The sequence below is a fragment of the Hirundo rustica genome, chromosome 3, assembly GCF_015227805.2.
Source record: "Hirundo rustica isolate bHirRus1 chromosome 3, bHirRus1.pri.v3, whole genome shotgun sequence".
NCBI classification, from domain to species: domain Eukaryota; kingdom Metazoa; phylum Chordata; class Aves; order Passeriformes; family Hirundinidae; genus Hirundo; species Hirundo rustica.
The window spans coordinates 24,346,845-24,364,245 of record NC_053452.1 but is presented as its reverse complement, the minus strand read 5'-3'; the positions used below and the strand labels follow the sequence as shown (position 1 = coordinate 24,364,245).

The following is a 17,401-nucleotide window of genomic DNA, read 5'->3' as shown; positions in this document are numbered from 1 at the left end:
CACTCCATCCATTGGACTGCGCTGTTCTTAGAAACAGACTCTGCTCGCGGCAGTAAAAGTACTCCTAAAAAATGAAGTGGCAACAAAAACCAACTGTGAGTGCCGGAGGAAGAACCACTGGTGTGGATCAGAGCTGTGATTCCCAGCCTCCATGAGGACACACGCCTCAAAACAGTTTTCTGATTGAAAATTAATTCTCAGAAGAACTTCAAGTTTTTTCAAGCTACTGCTCAAGTAAAAGGAATAATCACTTTCTGTAGCTGCAGATAAATAATTGAAGGCAGATCTTAGCAGAATGTTATCTGTCCAAGGACAGTGATTGCATAATTATTTCATATTATAGAAATATTTAGAGATTACTTTTCCCATAGCAATTAAATCAATAGATTGGACTTAAAATCAAAACTGAATTTAAAATGCTTAGTTTTTTAAAAAACTTAGTATTTTGGGGTCTGCGGTGTAAATTGAAACATTAAAAAAGCCTCTTATATTTTGTTTTAATTGATTTTTTTTGGCTTGCTCTTATAGGCCATAAAAGTTGAAGTCTGAAAACAGGGACACTGGCAAGGAGATTGAGACATGAATAGGCAAAGTCATGTAAGTAAGAATCAATCTGAATGCTGAAACTCTGAAAACAAAAAAAAATATTCAGTCAAATATGAAGTTCTGCGTCAAAATTTTATATGTTCTCTTAGCACTGTGGCTTGTGAGGCTACCCCAGAAAACCTTTCTCTGAGGAGCTGTCACCAGAGCACAGGGATGAATGACTAATCTATCCCTGCCAAAAGCATCTCCTGCTGATTACGGGTCATGTGTGCTGCCTGGTAGCCTCATGAGCCACACTGTGCATAAAAAAAATGGATACTCAACTGCACCGGTATCATAATTTTATAATCTTTTCATTACCTAGACATTTCTCTTTTTCTAAGGTGCTTTATGGGCATTGCAAGTATTTACTCTGGAATGATAGCATTTTAAAATACGTTTTTAAATCAACCCCCCATGTCCCACAGCAAGGTGGGCTCTCTCCATTCGCTCTCCTTTCCAGCTCCTCGCTGCGGTTGTGCCACATTGTCGGGGATGGGAGATTTTTATCCTGTAACTAAACTCACTGTGCCTAATCTTTACAAAATGTGAGACTCATTCCTGGAAGGTGCTCCCTGCAGATGCCCCAACACAGGCAGATACCAGGGCTATTTTCCCTTGTCCAGACAGAAACAGAACACAGAGGGGTAGAAGCAGCGGTGCCTGAGCAGGATTGGATGCTGGCCAGCTTCTTGTGGCTGTGACTGCTCTGGCTGCTTCAGGAGGATTCTGGAAAGTGGAAAAAGCTGAGCACAACAAAAGGCTGAGAAAGGGGGTAGCCAAAGTGATTACAGTGATTTTTGGCTTGTGGATCTCTAAATGTTTTCTATCATGTGCTTGGCTTTCTCCCTCTGCGTTGCCTTCCCTGCAGCAGCCGCCACTTCCCAGCTGATCCCTCCTTTCTGTCACTAAAAGGAGCAGTCTCGCAATGATGAATATTAAAATTCACCCACTAACACTGCAGTGGGGTGGGGTCCAAGCAGCTCCTACCTCCCAGCCTGCTGTGCCACCCTGCCAGCAGATTCGGGAAGGCAACACCACACTGGTTTATCCTGGTTTCTTTCCCAACCCTGACAGCTGGTTATAACTGGTTGAGCGATGGCTGGAGTTCAGCACAATTCAGATTTCTCAGACAGTCTATATAAACATCGTTCCTTACTTAGAGGTCCTGTTGGAAGCTCTTTCTGTTGGACACTTAGTGAATTACAGGCTTTAGAAACTACCTGGCAGTGCCTTGAACCAGATGCAAAACTTCCACTAACACAACCTTTCGAGTCTTAAGTAGGTACTTGGCTGCCAGTTGCTTTCAGGCACGCTGTAAAGGGACTTTCTGAAAAAAAAAAAAAAAAAAGGAAAAAGAGAAATCTGACTCTGGACCAGCATCGCAGTTTGTTTCATCTCGATTTGGAGTGGTTAAATAGGAATTTGCAAAAGAAATGAATGAGGAGACCAGCTTCTTTCATTTAATAGGCTTGTCTAAGTAGAACCCAGCAACAAAGGAATTCTGTGTAAGGTTTGCAATTTCTGTTGCTCTTGTCTAACCAGATTTAAATCGTCAGAAACAAAACAAACAAACAAACCCCCCAAACCAAGATGAGTGAGTGCAAGTGATTTAGACTGCATGCATTACAAGTGATACAGAACATGCATTTATGATTCAAAATTTTAAACAGCTGAGAAATAAATATGCAAAGTAGATTGTTCTGTTTGCAGATGGTAATCCTGCCGCACTGATTTTGCTCAGCTGTCTGATTTTTCAGTGTCTGCATCCCTGGTTCCTGGGATTCCTGATTAAGAAATAAAATATGAGTCACGGTGCATGGTTACCTTCTGCACATCTGAAAGGCTAACTCAGTGACTGAAAACAAATTATTAGAGGCTGATTTTGCCCTGCTGAATTCGATTCGACGTCAGGGGATTGGGAAAAAAGAAATTAAAAAAAAAAATCCCTTCTCTGCCCTGCCCTTCATTTTTACAGCTGTAGGATAAATGCTCCTGCCAGCTCCTGTAGATGGGCTTGTAGGAGACGTCTGCCCGGCCTCTCTGCCGGGGGGCTCTGGGTGCGGACGGCCGGCGGGCAGCTCGCTGCTCGGCAAGGTGAGGCACATCCCTCTGCCGAGGATGACTCAGTCGGTTATTAAAGATTTCCAGCTAAAAATGGCATCGGCAGCGGTGCCCCCGAGGGAAGAAGGGGAGACGAGAGGAATGGGTTCTGTTCCTGTCTCCGAGTGCTAACACACACACACACATACACACACTCACACACACACACTCACACACTCGCAGAGCTGATGTGGAGCTCATCTGGGAAAAGTTTATTTTGCAATAAGAGGTTTTAGTATTCTGCTAAAGGCTTTTGGGAAGACTGGATCCAATTTTCAGAGCCTGTTGCCAATATTTGTGAGTCATTTCCTTGGAATCCTACCTTTGGTGTTTATTTCCCTTAGAAGGAAACTTGTAAAAGGATAACAATAGCTCTCATTCTTCGTGGAAAGTAGCACACAGCAAAGTGGGAGACAACTCGCTCTTTGTTCCAAAACACTTTTTGTGTTTGTTTTGTTTACTTTCTTCAGCAGACAGAAAGTGACGAATGCAATATAATTAACTCCATAAACCATCTCATTTACGGTGCCAGTGACACGCGTGTGCTGTGCACCGGAGTGAAAGTTAAGCGGGGAAGCGGTTTTAATTGGTACCTCTCCTGCAGAAGAAGCGATGAGAACTGCCTGGTGATTTGGGAAATCTCCTTATGTAACAGCAGGGCTTTGCTTTTTCTCAGCCCCGCCTGACTACCGGGACTCCTTTTTCCCTCTGACCTCAGCCCCAATAATAACACCGGGAGCACCTACTCAGTGTTAAAACCCCTCGCAAAGGTTAACTAATCAGAAATGCTCTCGGTTACAGTGTGCAGCAAGAGGAGCACCTTTTGGCCTCAGGATACTGAAGCGTGTTGAAAACGAAACCCCCGCTGAGCTAAATGGATCCTGGACAGTGTTTTATGTCGAGCGAGGCCACGCAGCCACCAGCGGGGTGGAGGCAGAGAGCATATGAGACATATTGGCTAAGAACACTGGAAAAAATATTTATGCTTGCTGAAATGAATACCGTGGGGCTTTATTGTTCTCCCAGGCCGGGCAGGCTAAGCAGCCTTAGGGAGATGGCTGCAGTAAATGTGATGGCACCTCTTCTCAGATCTGTCGGAGCCCTGTGGCAAAAGAAATTGCAATTTCGCTTGCATTTTCATATATTTGCATAAATTCTGGGGAAAACTTTAACTGTTAGAACCAGCATTCAGGATTCATTGCGTATTGGCTGCCAAGAGTTCTGATAGGTGACATGTACCTACAAAGAAATAAGAAAGGAAGCATCTTTTTTGTCAGAACAGAAACTTTCTCTTATTGTGCCTCATAGAAAACAAAAGCAGGAGAAAGCACAAGTGTTAAGAATCCAAAAGGGCTTTTTTTTTTTTTTTTTTCTTTTGAAACCCAGGGGACTCTGGCATACCGGTCCAGAGCAACTCCATAAAGTCTTTCTGGACTTTCATAAGTTGAAAGTCTTTCAATTCAACTTAAAAGTATGTAAAGAAAAAAAAAAAATAGCACGTGGGAATTAGAAAAGTTAGAGAAATATTTGCTTTGAATGCTGTCTGGAGAAAGAGACGCTCAAGTATCTGGAGTTGTATAATCTAAATTAGGGTAGAAGTTAAGTGAAGATACCTTTGAAAAACTTCCATGAAATGGCTGTATTTTGACACCAAAATCAAGTTCTGATTCCAAGCTAATTCCTTTTCCACCAAACAGTAAGTCCAGCTCTAGAAAAAGAAGAGAGGGGGGAGAAAGCAAAAGAAAAAACCCCAGTGGATTCCCTGAAATTCCCTGAAGTAAGGGCCAAAAAATACAAGGAAAAAACACTAGACTTGGCAGGTCTATAGTTTATCTATACCTCCGAAGGATGAAAAGCTGAATTGACCCCGTTGGCACACAGACCTGTTGTTCTACCAGCCTAGTTATTTCAGCCAGCCTTAACCCTTTCATTTCACCCTTGGATCCTGCTTCTGTGAGACGGTGTTCTGTACATTTCTGGTAGAGGTACAGCTGAAGAAACAGAAAATCATCATTGCCTCAGGCCCAGACCATCTCGCTTCACCTGTCCTCACTCCCTTCTTCCCCCTGCTGCCTCTCTGATGACTCTGGCTCGCTGATTCTCCCTCACCATAGACCAGAGACTGCTCTGCATTGGCATGACACAGTTCTCCTCAGCTATCTTTTATCAGAAAGAGAAGGAAGAAGTCTGCAATGTCTGCTCCATGGGCTGTCTCTTGGGAGTCCAGTTTTCAATATAAGCCCATCATGGCCAATTCTAGCGGCTTTTCCACTTCTTGCAGCCTTGCTGCTCAGCTTGCCTCCAAAGCCCTGAGTGCAGGGAGTGTCTTTGATCCTTTGCTTTCATTTCCTGCGACTGGGCTGCCCCAGTGTGCTGCAATTAGGTGTCCCCTGTGCTTCCACTGCTTTATTCACAACGTTACTACAAGTCCATGCATATCTATCCAAACGATAAACATTTTAATCAAGGCACTCATTATCTCCCTTCTCTGTTTGTAACTTCCTCCCCCTTGAACCTGTGACATATCAGCCAGTTTGATCAATTTAAACACAAGCTCCCAACATCCTCTTCCCTGTCCGCTGCTGTGGTCAGAGCCAAGCCACCTCCTGCCTGTCCTCCTTATTTGCCTCCATCTAGTCTTTTATTTTCCCGTGCGAGGTTGTCACAGTTCTGCCATAGCTGTCATCACTCCACCATTGTCTCTACAGCATGGCTCTGCTCTCTTTGCCCGTGATGCTGGCGTCCTCATGCCTTTATCTGCTGCTCCCGGGGGAGCCTTTATGCCCTTTTCCATGACGCTCTTGTCCACAGGATGCCCTGCCTCCCCAGCTAAGTTTGCGACACCAAACTTTGTTGCATCAACCATAAAGAGCAGATAGCTTACAATGAGGTTAGCCTGGACTAGTTTACAGGTGACACAGTCGGGTTTTTGTTTTGCTTTTAAGGGGGGTACAGCAGTCTGGGTAGGTGTTTGTGCCTTTCCCCTTCCTCTCGCCAGCTGTCATTGCTTCCTTAGACAGTGGCTCTGCACTGCCTGTGTGCAGAGGGATTCCTTATTGCTTCTGCATTGTAAATTTTCTGAAACGCCAGGAAGGTAACAGCTACCAAAACCATGGCAATTTTGTTTTCTAAGCGCTGCAATCCAGATGTTAACAGCTAAGAAACGCTATTCTCTCCTCAAGCAGCGTTGTTATGCAATGGAAGTGCTCTGCGCTATGTGATAAAGACTGAACCTGCTGCAGTACTTGGGTACAAACCCAGGGCTAAACAAGGAATAGCCATCTTAAGTCTATTCCCTTGTTTTTATTGGTCTCGGTGAGACTTGCAGCTTTATAGTCACGGGCATTTTATATTTAAGTTTGGGTTTTTGGAGGCATTCTGGAACTGTGTAAAAAGCCCCTTTCTCTGACATCGCATCAGGCTTTTTGTAATGTGAATGGCATCATTACAGTTCTCTCATTAACATCATAATGGCTCTGGAGGAATAGGGAGTGAAAACCCCAGCAAATGGAGTAGCGTGGCAATGTATAGTAGTCTTACTGTGTGAAACCGAACACGGAAAAAGTTTGACATTTTAACCTTCAGGCTGCCGTAGATGCCTCGGGGTGTCCTCACACTGAATGCATTTGGCTGACAAAATGGAAAAATTGTGGTAGCCTAAGGATGGAGGGCTGGGTTCAATAAAAAACTCTGCCTGGCTTCCATGCCACTGAAGCCCACACAAGGCTCCCAAATGGATTTTTCAAAATTGAATCCAGCCCTAAGTGTCAACCTTTTGCTGTAATTTTGTATAGTAAATATATTGTACGTTCAAATGTACATCTTTCATCCTTTATTTCCAGAGGCGCTAATGGAAATGTAACAATGCGTGTGCTGTTCTGCAAAGTCTCATTGAAACCAACGGGATTTTGGATGAAATCCCTCCATTGCATAAGATAATGCAGTATGAATGGGTTGGGCTTACGGCTGGAGGACGATGAGATCTGGTTCTATTTCTGGCGCTGACACTGACTTGCTGTGCGACTTCTGGCAAGATACTCAGGCGTGGATTTTGCCACCCTTAATGGGGAAAAACAGTAGGCTGGCTCTTCGGGAGCAGTGCCAGAGGTCCTGCTTGCAGAGCTGGGTCCGGTAGCGCTTCCTCAGTAAACACTGGCTTACAGTTCTGCTGTGTCCAGCTCTACCTTCAAGGAGGCCGACTTTTCCCATGCTTGCAGCTCTCTTCCCCCTCATCTGCAGCAGCTGGAAATCGGTGCTTCGGAACATCCAAGGGGAACGAATAGCGCGCCCAGAGTCACGAGCCCTTTTAAAAGCCTGGTGCTCAGCTTCTGTATGCTGGAGCAATTCCTCTGCTGCAAAACAGGGCTGATTCTGTAGCCGAGAGCCACCTCTAAATCTCTGTAATGCATGCTGAGACCTACAAGCTTTGTTTGGGGCTTTGGTTTTCTGGTGGTTGGGGTTTTTCTCTCCCGGAGAAGCTATACTATTTATGCCTTGTTTTTATACAGTTTGGAAACCCAGAGGATGTGCACGGGCAGTAGCTGTTTATGGAAGTGAACTGGCCTGCCTCTATTAATTTTGCATGTTGTAAATAGCAGAAGCAGTTCATTTACTTTCGTGGCTGTCCAGAGAACTCAGTTTTTCAAGATAAATTAGCAGCGCTGTGCAGAAGGCATCCCAATGCTTCCTTCCTTCCTGCACATTTCTGCTTAAGCTTAGAAAGACCTATTTGTGATTAAATATGGTAAGAAAAAGATGCAGACTTGAAATCTCCGATTCTCATTAAAAAAATAATAAATTCACAAAGAGATGCTGAATTCATCATGAGCAGAGGAATCCTGACTTCCAGAAGCAGCAGCGAGTTTCTTCCAACCTTTATTCTCTCAGGACAAACACTGAGTGTTGACATCTTGCCAACGTGAGAAGATTGATGTGCCCCTGTGAATGATTCCTCCGTCTGGATTAATGAGAATAGTCCAATGCTGCTTTCTAATGACGGTGTAATCTTTTCAGACATAAAATATATTGACTTTTTAGCCGGTTCTCGGGTCACTTCTTGGCCCTGCTGCTAGGTCAGCAGACTGCCTCGTTTTGACCACTCCTTCCACGTGTTGGTACTCAGCTGGTAAGAAAAGGTGTGAGGAATAAATAACATATAATCTCCGTGTCAGGGAAAACTTTCAACGGACCAGTCCGGCGGCTTGCCATTCCCTGTGTTGTTCCTTGGTCCAAGAAAAAAGTAAGATGGCAAGAAAAAATGACTGAGGGCTATCTGCAGTGCATTAGCAGTAAATTGGCTCTGAGGAAGGGGTTTAGGCACCTGTCAGCCCGACTGCAGTGAGGCTGGTGGCCTTTCCTGAAGCAAACTGCTTGGGGGCCTCAGCTGCCTGTGCCTTCAGCTCCCGTTTTTGCCCCGGTGAGCAGGCAAGGCAGATCCGCGCACGCAGGCATCCAAGACACAAACAGCGCACGCTGGAAGCCGTTTCTTAATAAAGTAGCAGCCTTGTGCTAGGATTTAAGAAAACAACTGGCAGATGTGAACGATTTATTTTTCCTCCCTCTTCTGCTGCGGTTTATTTTTTCCTCTTGTTCGAGAGCCCTCAGCTGCTAACACAAACAATTGCTGAAATTCCACCTGCCCACCTGCAGCCCCTCCTTCCCTCCGCCTGCTCGGGCCGCCGTCTTCCTCCGGGAGGGCTGCGCCGAGGGGAAACTACATCCCGCTTTCTTAGAGAGAGGAGGAGGAAGGAGAGGGAGGGGCCGGGCCGCGTCTGGGCGCATTGTTCCGCGCTCCTCTGCCAAGAAGTAGGTGACTATGAACTCATCCCTCGCCCCTCGCAGAAAGTTTGCCGCCTCCCCCCCCTGCTCCCCTCCCCTCCCGCCCGCTGGCGCGGCAGGAGGCAGCTCGCAGCCCGGCGCTGGCCCCGGAGTCCCCGCTCCTGCTTAATATTCCGCCCGCTCCGCCGATGTTGTGCTTGGCTCCGGTGGGACCGCAACTCACGGCGTGAAACCGGAGCCAATTTTCTGTCTTAGTCTCGCAGTGTTTTGACTGGAGGCAGATCCAGTTCAGTCCGATCGGGGCTAGTGGAAACAACTACCTAAGTCTTCGCCTGTCTGTGTCGTTTGGGAGGGAAGAAAGAAGAAAGGAACGCGATCCCGGACTGCTGGGCGCGCTCTCTCTCTCTCTCTCACACACACACACACACACACTGACACGCACCGCAGACACACGCACCCAGACAGGCAGACTCGCACCCCGCCGGTGCCGAGCGCGCCGTGCCACCGCCGCCGGGAGGAAATGGGAAGCCAGTGAGCGAGCGGATCCGTGCCGGTGTGTGAGCGCCGCCGGGGCCGGGAAGGGGCGGCGGGGGAAGCGGGAGCGCGGCCGGGAGCGGGGCCGGGGGCGGCCCGGGGGGAGCGCGCACCAACTCCCGGTGCCGGGGACCCCGCGCCCTTTGTGGGAGAGGGCTCCGCTCTTTCTCCTACCATAAGAAGGAGGGAGGGGGGACGACCCCAAACGTGCGTCTGTGCGAGATCGATACGCGTATGTTTTTAATATACGTGCGCGCAGAGGTCTGGCTGCCGGGGGCCGCGGGGGGCGGAACGCGGCGGGGCGGGGGCAGGTGAGGGCGGCGGGCGCTCACCGCGCTGCTTCGCTTCCAGGTGCCGGCGCCCGCGATGACCCTGGTGCTGCCCATGCAGCGGCTGGGCCGCCCCATCGCCGCCGAGGGAGCCGCCGACCTCGCCGCCTACCGCGCCCTCTGGGAGCCGCCCTGCTGCGGCCGCCCCGGCCCCGCCGCCCCGCCGGCCCCGGCCCCGACCCCGCCGGCCCCCGGGCCCCCCGCCGCAGGTAGGCCACCGCTCCGCTCCGCCGCGGGGGGACCGGGCGGCCTCCGCGGGGAGCAGCGGCCGTCCGCGGAGCGAGGCGGGCGGAGGGCGGAGGGCGGGCGTCTCCCGCGGGCAGCGGGGCCGCAGTGTGCGCGGGGCCCGCCCGGCGCCGTCGCGCTCGGCGGCGGCGGAGCGGCGAAGTTGTCCGGCGGCCGAGAGCCCCGCGGCGGGCCCGGCTCCCCGCGCCGCCGCTCGCTCCGGCCCCCGGGTCGTGCGCCAGGCAGGAGAGGGTTTATTTCTGATCGCCGCGAATAGATGCGAAAATATGCGGCGGCGTTCTCCTGTAGCGCGAAGGGAAATGAAAAGTATTTTGTTTGGAGAACCTCCGGCAAACCGCATGTCATTTGTCATATCTGATTTATTACCCACAGGATCACATTACAGGGGAATTTCAAATCCTGTAACGACATCCAAGATCACATACTTTAAAAGGAAATATGTGGAAGAAGAGGATTTTCATCCGCCGCTCGGCAGCTGTACGCATAAAGTATGTTTTCTAATAGTCATTATTTTTCCTCTGAGTTTCAGATGCTTAGTAACACTCGATTGACCCATTTCCAGAAGGCTGAAATACTCTGCTGAAATTAGGAGAATGATCCAGCTGTTTGCTCAGAAACAAACAGTTGTCACTTCTTCGCATTTATTGTTGTATTGTCATCAATTGCAAAAGTAGCAAAGGCGTTTCTGCATTTATAACAACTGCAAATGGAAACGCTGAGAATAACTCGGTTTTTTTCAGATTATTTTGTTCCTTAGCTAGTTCATGCCACGCTTACAGAAACAGCTCCGTAACAGCACTTGAACAACAGGAAGGAAGAACATAAGTAAAAGATTTCCCTCTCATATAAAACTTTTTTTACGAGGGGGGGAAATAGTAAGAGGTTCCATATACCCCACGCTGGTTACAGATCCTCTAAAAAACCGGAATGACTTGGAAAGCAAGTACAAGTCCCTTCAGTATTTAATCGTGTTTATTAAAAAGCTGATAACTCCCAAAGAACAGATCAGTAAATGCAAGAATATTTTTTTAGTGAAAGTTGTCAAGGGAGAGATTAGAGCGAACGTTACCCAGGCCAGTGGATACATAATTAAAATTGGACTTTTTTTGCAAGATTTTATGCTCTTCTTCATTAAGGGCTCGGTTCTGTATGGAACCGAATGCCTGGGGTGAAGTGCACAAGGATAGCTCATGCCTTGAGACAGTGTCTTTACCTTGTTGAATCCTACCATGGAGGTCCAATGCTACCCGTGTTCTCTTGGCAATGGGGGAGGGATTTCTGTGGAGGAGAAGCAAGCATTAATGCCAAGCTCAGTTCCCAAGGATTTTAGAGTTGTCTGGAAATAAGTACCTGGACCGGGAAGGTGAAACATTGTCCCGCTGTTAATTTCAGAAGATGTTTGGTCTGCCGCCAGAGCAGTGAATAAACAGCACCAAGGGTGTTGAAAAATGTGCTCTGGTTAGTGAGTGTTTTACACATGTCACATCACTCTCCCAGTTTTCAGCCTTTTTTTTTTTTTTTTTTTAAACTAGATTGTTGGATTTTTGTATCGGTGATTAATTTCCTTACAAAGAGGGGGAGAAGGAAGAGTAATTTAGTCTTTTCTAACAGCAACCAAAAGCAGTTGTAGAGGTATTGGTAAGCTAGACCCAGCCATTGTTTTGTGCTGTTTGTAGAGGTGTAACCTGTCAGAAACCCTGGCTTACCAGTTTCTTCTGTTGAGCCCAAGTACATTTTCTACTTCGCAGCATTGAGCTCTGGCAGAGGGAGGATGCCCACCAGGTTTCCTTGAATTTCTTACATGTTTATACCACCCAGCAAGGAGTTATGTTCTGAGAATACTTGTCCCATAGAGTGTATGATGGTAGGGCCTGGAGCCTCTCTCCAGACAGCTGCTGGCAAATGTGTAGAAGAAAGCCTTTGACAACTTGTTCCTACTGGTGTCCCTCCGGTGCATATCTCCAGGAGGATCCCAGTTCAAGGCTTACTGGTTTGCTCCAGGCTTTTATGGCTTCACTGACTGTTGCTGCAGCAGGTACAAAGGACGCAAATGAACCTATAGGCTTAATATAATTTAAAATGAGTCATTTATTATAGAAAATTACTCTCTCTAGCAAAGAGCTTCAGCTGTGAACTCCTATGAAATCATGGCCAATTTTTGTTTTTATGAGGCACTGTGCTGCTTCTAAGCCTTGCAGACATGACCAGGCTGTGGAAAGAGCTAGAGGGCTGAGGAGAGCTTGAATGGATGTGAAAAGCAGCTGTGCTTTAAGCCCTTTCTGTCCTCATAGCTACGACTTCCACTCTGCAAAAATGCTGTAACCATGTGGGAAAGGGAAGAATGATCAAGCCACGGATGGGGGGATTTAGAGCAGTCTCTCTTTGTGCTGTGCTGCTCTCCTCCTACGCAAACCGAATTCTTACTAAAAATGAAAATTAGTTAATAGCGCTTACAGTAGTAGCAGGCATTGCCCCCTCTCCTATTTTGATTCCCAGGGTAGCGATTACAGTGCAGAATCTGGGGGCTCCCAGGGGCAGTAACCTGCTCACGCTGCTAGTGCTGAGAAAGGGAGCCCTGGAAGGACCATGGAAGGGAGAACAAATTTGTGGGCGTAGAGCCAGGATTTCTGCAAATCCCTATCCTCTCTTCGTTTCCTGACCTTATCCCTGCCTATCTGTGTTCCCACCGGTCCTGTAGAGCACAGAGCATAGTACACAGGCCAACAGCTGCTCTCCAGATGCTGGGATGCTTTGAGATGGGTTTCTCCCTGCATGTATTTCTGTGCACCAGAGCAGTGTAAGAGCCTGGCACAGGGAGACCTCCTCGCTGCAGGGCCTCTTCCACTGGCAGCAGATGAAACGCTCCAACACTTGCTGTGTGAGGCGATGGCTGCTGGCTGCCTCTTGCAAACCTTGGCGCTGCAGGAAGGACCCTTGCTTGGCTTCAGAGCTTTGCAGAAGCCCCACAGGGGATGATGGAATTGGGTCCTTTTGCAACAAAAGGCCCCCTCTAGCCATCAGTGGAGCAAAACAACAATTTCATGTTCTAATCCCAAATGTAATTAAAGAGCCAGATGTGTGCATCTGGATTTGACTCTCCCACCTTGGATTTATGCCCTGCAATTGCCTCTGTGGTGTAATGCTCAGCTGCTTACCCCCTAAACATGGGGGAATGCCGTGGCCGAGAAAAAGCAGGTCCCCAGCTACATGGACGCGCAAAATGGAAAAAAAAAAAAAAAAAAAAAGTCAGTTTTAGATGCCTCTGAAAAAGAACAGAAAAGTAGTGACAGAGAGGGAATAATATGCTTTATTTCTTTTCTCCTTGTCTGGAACAAAACTGGTTGCCTTCAGCTCCATCTCTTGTGTTTTTTGCATTTTCAGACAATCTCCGTGTTTGAGGAGCGGGCCCACATTCTTTACATGTCTTTGGAAAAGCTGAAATTCATTGATGATCCTGAAGTCTACCTGCGGAGATCCGTCCTCATCAACAATCTCATGAAGAGGATCCACGGAGAGATCCTCATGCAGAACAACTGGTGCTTCTCCACCTGCTCATTCGGTGGCGCCTCTTCACAAGAGTGGTTTGTGCCCCAGGACTGTCCATACAGAAAACGCCTTCGGATGGCAAAGGAGGAGTATGAGAGGCTCCACATGTGCTGCTTCTATCAAGAATGTGGCAGTCACTATTTAAATCTACCCTACTCTGTTAATGCTAGTACAGAAAGTAATTCCTCTTCCTCCTCCTCCTCCTCTTCTTCCTCCTCCCCTCCCATTTCTTTGCCAAGCTGTTCCCAGCAGGTGGATTATGAAGTTGGCAGTGCACCTTCCTACAGAAGCGATGACCAGATACCTGCTAATGAAATATTCGTCACTAATGGCAGGTCTCACAGTAATCAGGAAAAGGCAAAATTTAATGATGAGAAAGGAGGTAATGAACCTGAGAGAGAGAGCATCACCCTAAACTGTGAACCTGTAAGAGGCACCCATGCTCTTGAATGTAAAGGCAAATTTTATGACTATTTTGAGACTGGATGTAATGACAAGAGCAACGTAAGTGAATCCTGGAAAAAATCCTTAAGGAAAAAGGAATCTTTACCAAGTAATAAAATCTGCTGCAACAAAGGAAGTAAAATATGAGGCATCTTTCTTGCTCTATTGAAGCATGCACAGCATGTTCCTTCTCTATCAGATTTTTATTTTGAACGGATTTTTTATAGTTTTCTACGAATGGTACAATCATGCCACAAACATGACGTGTAGAGCGGAGAGCAGATTGCGTAAAGTGTCTCTGCCATCGGCGGCTATTTATAAATGAGGAGACTTCAGAAAGAACACATTGCATTACTGCTGAGCACCGTAGTCTGTGCAGCTATGGTGGAGCTTTCATTGCTGAAAATGCCAATCAGCCAGATGGGGAAAACATATCGTTTTACATATCCCCGCCCCCAAGAAGTCTGCCATTAATTAAGAAGAACCTCCATTATGTTTACCAAGGAATTAGAAGTCTGGTAAACAAATTGATGCTACCAGCAAGGATGATATGCTCCTTGTAACTCAGTATTCGTTCTGACAAAGGACCATCTTCATGGATTGGGAATAAACCATCCTTACGTTTTGTAGTGGTACTCTTGAATTCCTGTATTCAGCGTCTTGTTCAACTGACAAAATAGGACATAGCATAAAGAAATAACCTGTTTATGGAATCTTAATCAGAATCAAACATGCAGCTCAAGTACTTGCATGTTTTCACCTCGGCTGTAATAACTAATGAGGTTTGTTGTTACACAGGGCAGGTTTTTTTTTTGGTGCCTTACTTTTTGTCTTAATTTTTGCCAGTGTGAAAATTAAGTATGAATCTGATACAGCAGGGATTTAACCTAAACAGAGATTAAAAAAGAAACCCATGGGGTGGATCAATATTATTAGAAACCTTTAACCTTTGAAGTACTGAGTTCAACTTCCTATTCAAACATCTCTGTTCTTCCTTTTTGATGCTCAATTGCTTTTTGATTTGCCATCCTTAGGAAGGGATTTAAGAAACAATAGAGAGATGTCTCTTGTAAACAAGCATTCGATGCTTGAGTGTTTCTATGGCAACTGTCTGTTGCTGGGGCTCTATTTTTTTTCTTCTTCGTATAATGAAGTTCATGACCCAGTGGCATGTTTTATACTTTATTCTGTTTCACATAATTTCTCTCTTTTAGATTGCAAAAGCATGCGGGAGTTTTCTACGGCTTTTGCCGTTGATTTAAAAAAAGACAAGAAGGCAAAAAGCACAATGTTAATTAATAATGTGGTGATAAACACAGTTTTATCTGAATGAATGTAAGGGGTTTAGTGTTAAAAAAGAACATTTTGGAGATTTCAGTGGCTGAGGACAACATTTAGTCATCCCTAGGTAGATTGATGGATTGCAAAAGTGTGCTGTGTAAAAAGCCCAGAAGACGTTAGTTGGGGTTGCACCAAGAGTGAGTCTTAGATCCACCAAATTAATTAGTTCCCACAGTCCCCATAACAACTGGCAGGATTGTGCTCAGCGCAATAGCCACATCCAGGCCACAGCTGACTCATAAATAGCTGCCTGTTCCCACAGCATCTTGCACTCAAGTGACTTCTCCACTTGCTTCTTGCCCAAAGGGTGAAAATCACCTCTGTGCTGGGGGAGCAGCCAGCTCAGTGCAGGGCATGAGTGTCCCCAGGAGAACACAGCCCCAGGCTTGGCACTGGAGTCAGACAGGTCTCCGGGTCTGAGACCTCCTGCTTTGGGTTTCACGGGTTCAGCTGGAGGAGTCCTGGGCCATAGTGATTTTGGGTAGCAAAAGACATTTGCAAACTGTATGGTCTTTCTCAGAAAGCCCAGCAGTCACAGGAAAACGCTCCCTCCCAGCCAAGGTGACCACAAACACAGCAGGATATAAATCAATGATAACCTTTATGAAGTCAGGTGAGTTTAAACTGGTAAATTTGTAAGGGTTATCATTGTGAAAAGTGACAAATAATGACAGTACAAGTCCCACCTGATTTCTCCAAGACAGAAGCTTTTTTATTAAAAATAATAATAATATTAAATATAGATCTCATTCATACAGTGTATGAGTAGGATCATCATTTAGACATTTGTCCACAAGGACCAATTTTTTTAAAAAAACCTGATTTTTCTTGTGTTATATCCAGATAGTCTAGTAATGTCTGCTCTTTTCCAATATTTGATAAACGCTTGATGTTTTAAGCTTAAATATTAGATGCTTGTATACTAATGTGTTGTTGTAGTAAAGTGAAATTTCCTTGATATATATTTATTAAAATGGCCAAAATTCATTTTAATTTTACATCTCCAATGGCTACTGGGTCCTTTCCCCCATGTTTCCCCCCGCCTCACCGAAGAAAATGCCGTTTAATCAAACTGCTCCCTGCTCAAGAGATTACACAGCAGCTGACTGCACTTCAGGCTGGGTCTGCGAGAGAGCTCAGCCTTGCCAGGGTTTCAGGAGCATTTAGGACAGTCTGAAGGTGCACTGAGAAGCAACAGATTCTCTGTAGACTTGCACATACAGCCAAGGAAAACACCTGCCCAAACCACAAATCAGCTAACACTTTTGGGGGGGCTGAAAGCTTTTTGACCCTAAAGGGCTCCTTGGTCTTCCAGAACAAGCCTGCACACATAACCTATTGCAGAGGCTTCTCAGTTGAATTTGCACAAGCTGAAGTGATGGATCAGCAGATCTTTGTCTATTCTGGCCTCTCTAATGGTTTCTTTAGTTCCAGAGACATCTGGAAATTAACCCATTACAGCTCTGGACAATCTTACCATCATCAGGGTCTGTAAGGGAGGAAATGCCATCTAACAAAAGTTGGTAAGTGGGGTTTTATGCCTTTCTTGCCACACAAAATAATAGCAAATAGTGAAAGTAGACGTATTTGGCTCAGGAGTCCACTGAGTTATCCTACTGGCCTCACAAGAGACAGAGGTATTCTGCATTAGAAAAGAGGGGGAAACACCTTTGTCCCATTCCCAGAAATGCAATAGACCTTGATAGGATTTCCAGCCTGGGCTAGACTGAATGGATTTCCTAGTTTAAATTCAATTTGATTTACGGCATGTGGAGACTGCAAGCCTGATAGGCCTTTCCCCCACTGCACACTCCACTGCTGAGGACATTTTGCTAGTATCAAAACTTTTCAAAAAATAGTTCTTTTACAAGATTATATGAATGCCTTTCATCCATATGTCCCCTACACAACTGCTGAATGAATGCTCCTGAACTTGATCCTGGCCTACCTGCCAGAAGAACTGGACAGAAGCGCTTCTCTCTAGGAAGATTGTTTTTCTCTCTATCCTAAGACCCTTTGCTCCTAGAGTGTAAGACTGTAAAGTACTGTGCCTTTCAGCACATGCCAAACAGCAACAGAAAAAGATGTTTCTGTTGTCACATCAATTTTCCTGTCGCTAGGAACAGAAGTGTCATTTTATCTTCAGGATCCAGGTAATACATTTCCCTTGGAAATGCATAGTTCATTTCAGTTTTAAAATCATATTTCTTTTTTAAAACACGTGGCATAATATCATTGTGCTCGATTTATACTCACTCTACTTTTGGTAAAATTTTACTATTTTTACTGTGTTAGCTAATCTGTTGAAACAGCTTAACATGGGTACTCAAGCATCCTCAGCGCTCAGACAGCCTCAGCTGGCAGTGATGTGCAGTGCCAGCAGAGCAGCTGGTTCCGCAGGGAAAACAGACACAGCCTGAGCCACAGAAATGAAATGCTTCTTTCAGTCCTGAAGGTGTTACGCCCCTAAGCAAAGCTGTGGCATTTTTCACTTT

The 17,401-nt window shown here is 46.2% G+C and overlaps 1 protein-coding gene across 2 annotated transcripts; it reads left to right on the top strand.

The window, feature by feature from the left end:
* Positions 1-8,404: 8,404 nt before the first annotated feature.
* Positions 8,405-14,197, top strand: SERTAD4 (SERTA domain containing 4). 2 transcript variants are annotated; one of them, XM_040060356.2, is made up of 5 exons: positions 8,405-8,493; positions 8,722-9,019; positions 9,352-9,538; positions 9,948-10,063; positions 12,957-14,197. In XM_040060356.2, the coding sequence occupies exons 3-5, from the start codon at positions 9,367-9,369 to the stop codon at positions 13,710-13,712; spliced, it is 1,044 nt and encodes a 347-aa protein (XP_039916290.1). In that variant the 5' UTR covers positions 8,405-8,493; positions 8,722-9,019; positions 9,352-9,366; the 3' UTR covers positions 13,713-14,197. The 2 variants fall into 2 exon arrangements, with proteins under 2 accessions (XP_039916290.1, XP_039916289.1); XM_040060355.2 differs by lacking the exon at positions 8,405-8,493 and having other exon boundaries at positions 8,558-9,019.
* Positions 14,198-17,401: the final 3,204 nt, after the last annotated feature.

Excerpts from the sequence above, each read along its gene's own strand:
- SERTAD4 (XM_040060356.2), top strand. The coding sequence starts at position 9,367 with ATGACCCTGGTGCTGCCCATGCAGCGGCTGGGCCGCCCCATCGCCGCC. Across the intron at positions 9,539-9,947 it reads CCCCGGGCCCCCCGCCGCAG|GATCACATTACAGGGGAATT; the intron begins GTAGGCCACCGC and ends TATTACCCACAG. Across the intron at positions 10,064-12,956 it reads TCGGCAGCTGTACGCATAAA|ACAATCTCCGTGTTTGAGGA; the intron begins GTATGTTTTCTA and ends TTGCATTTTCAG.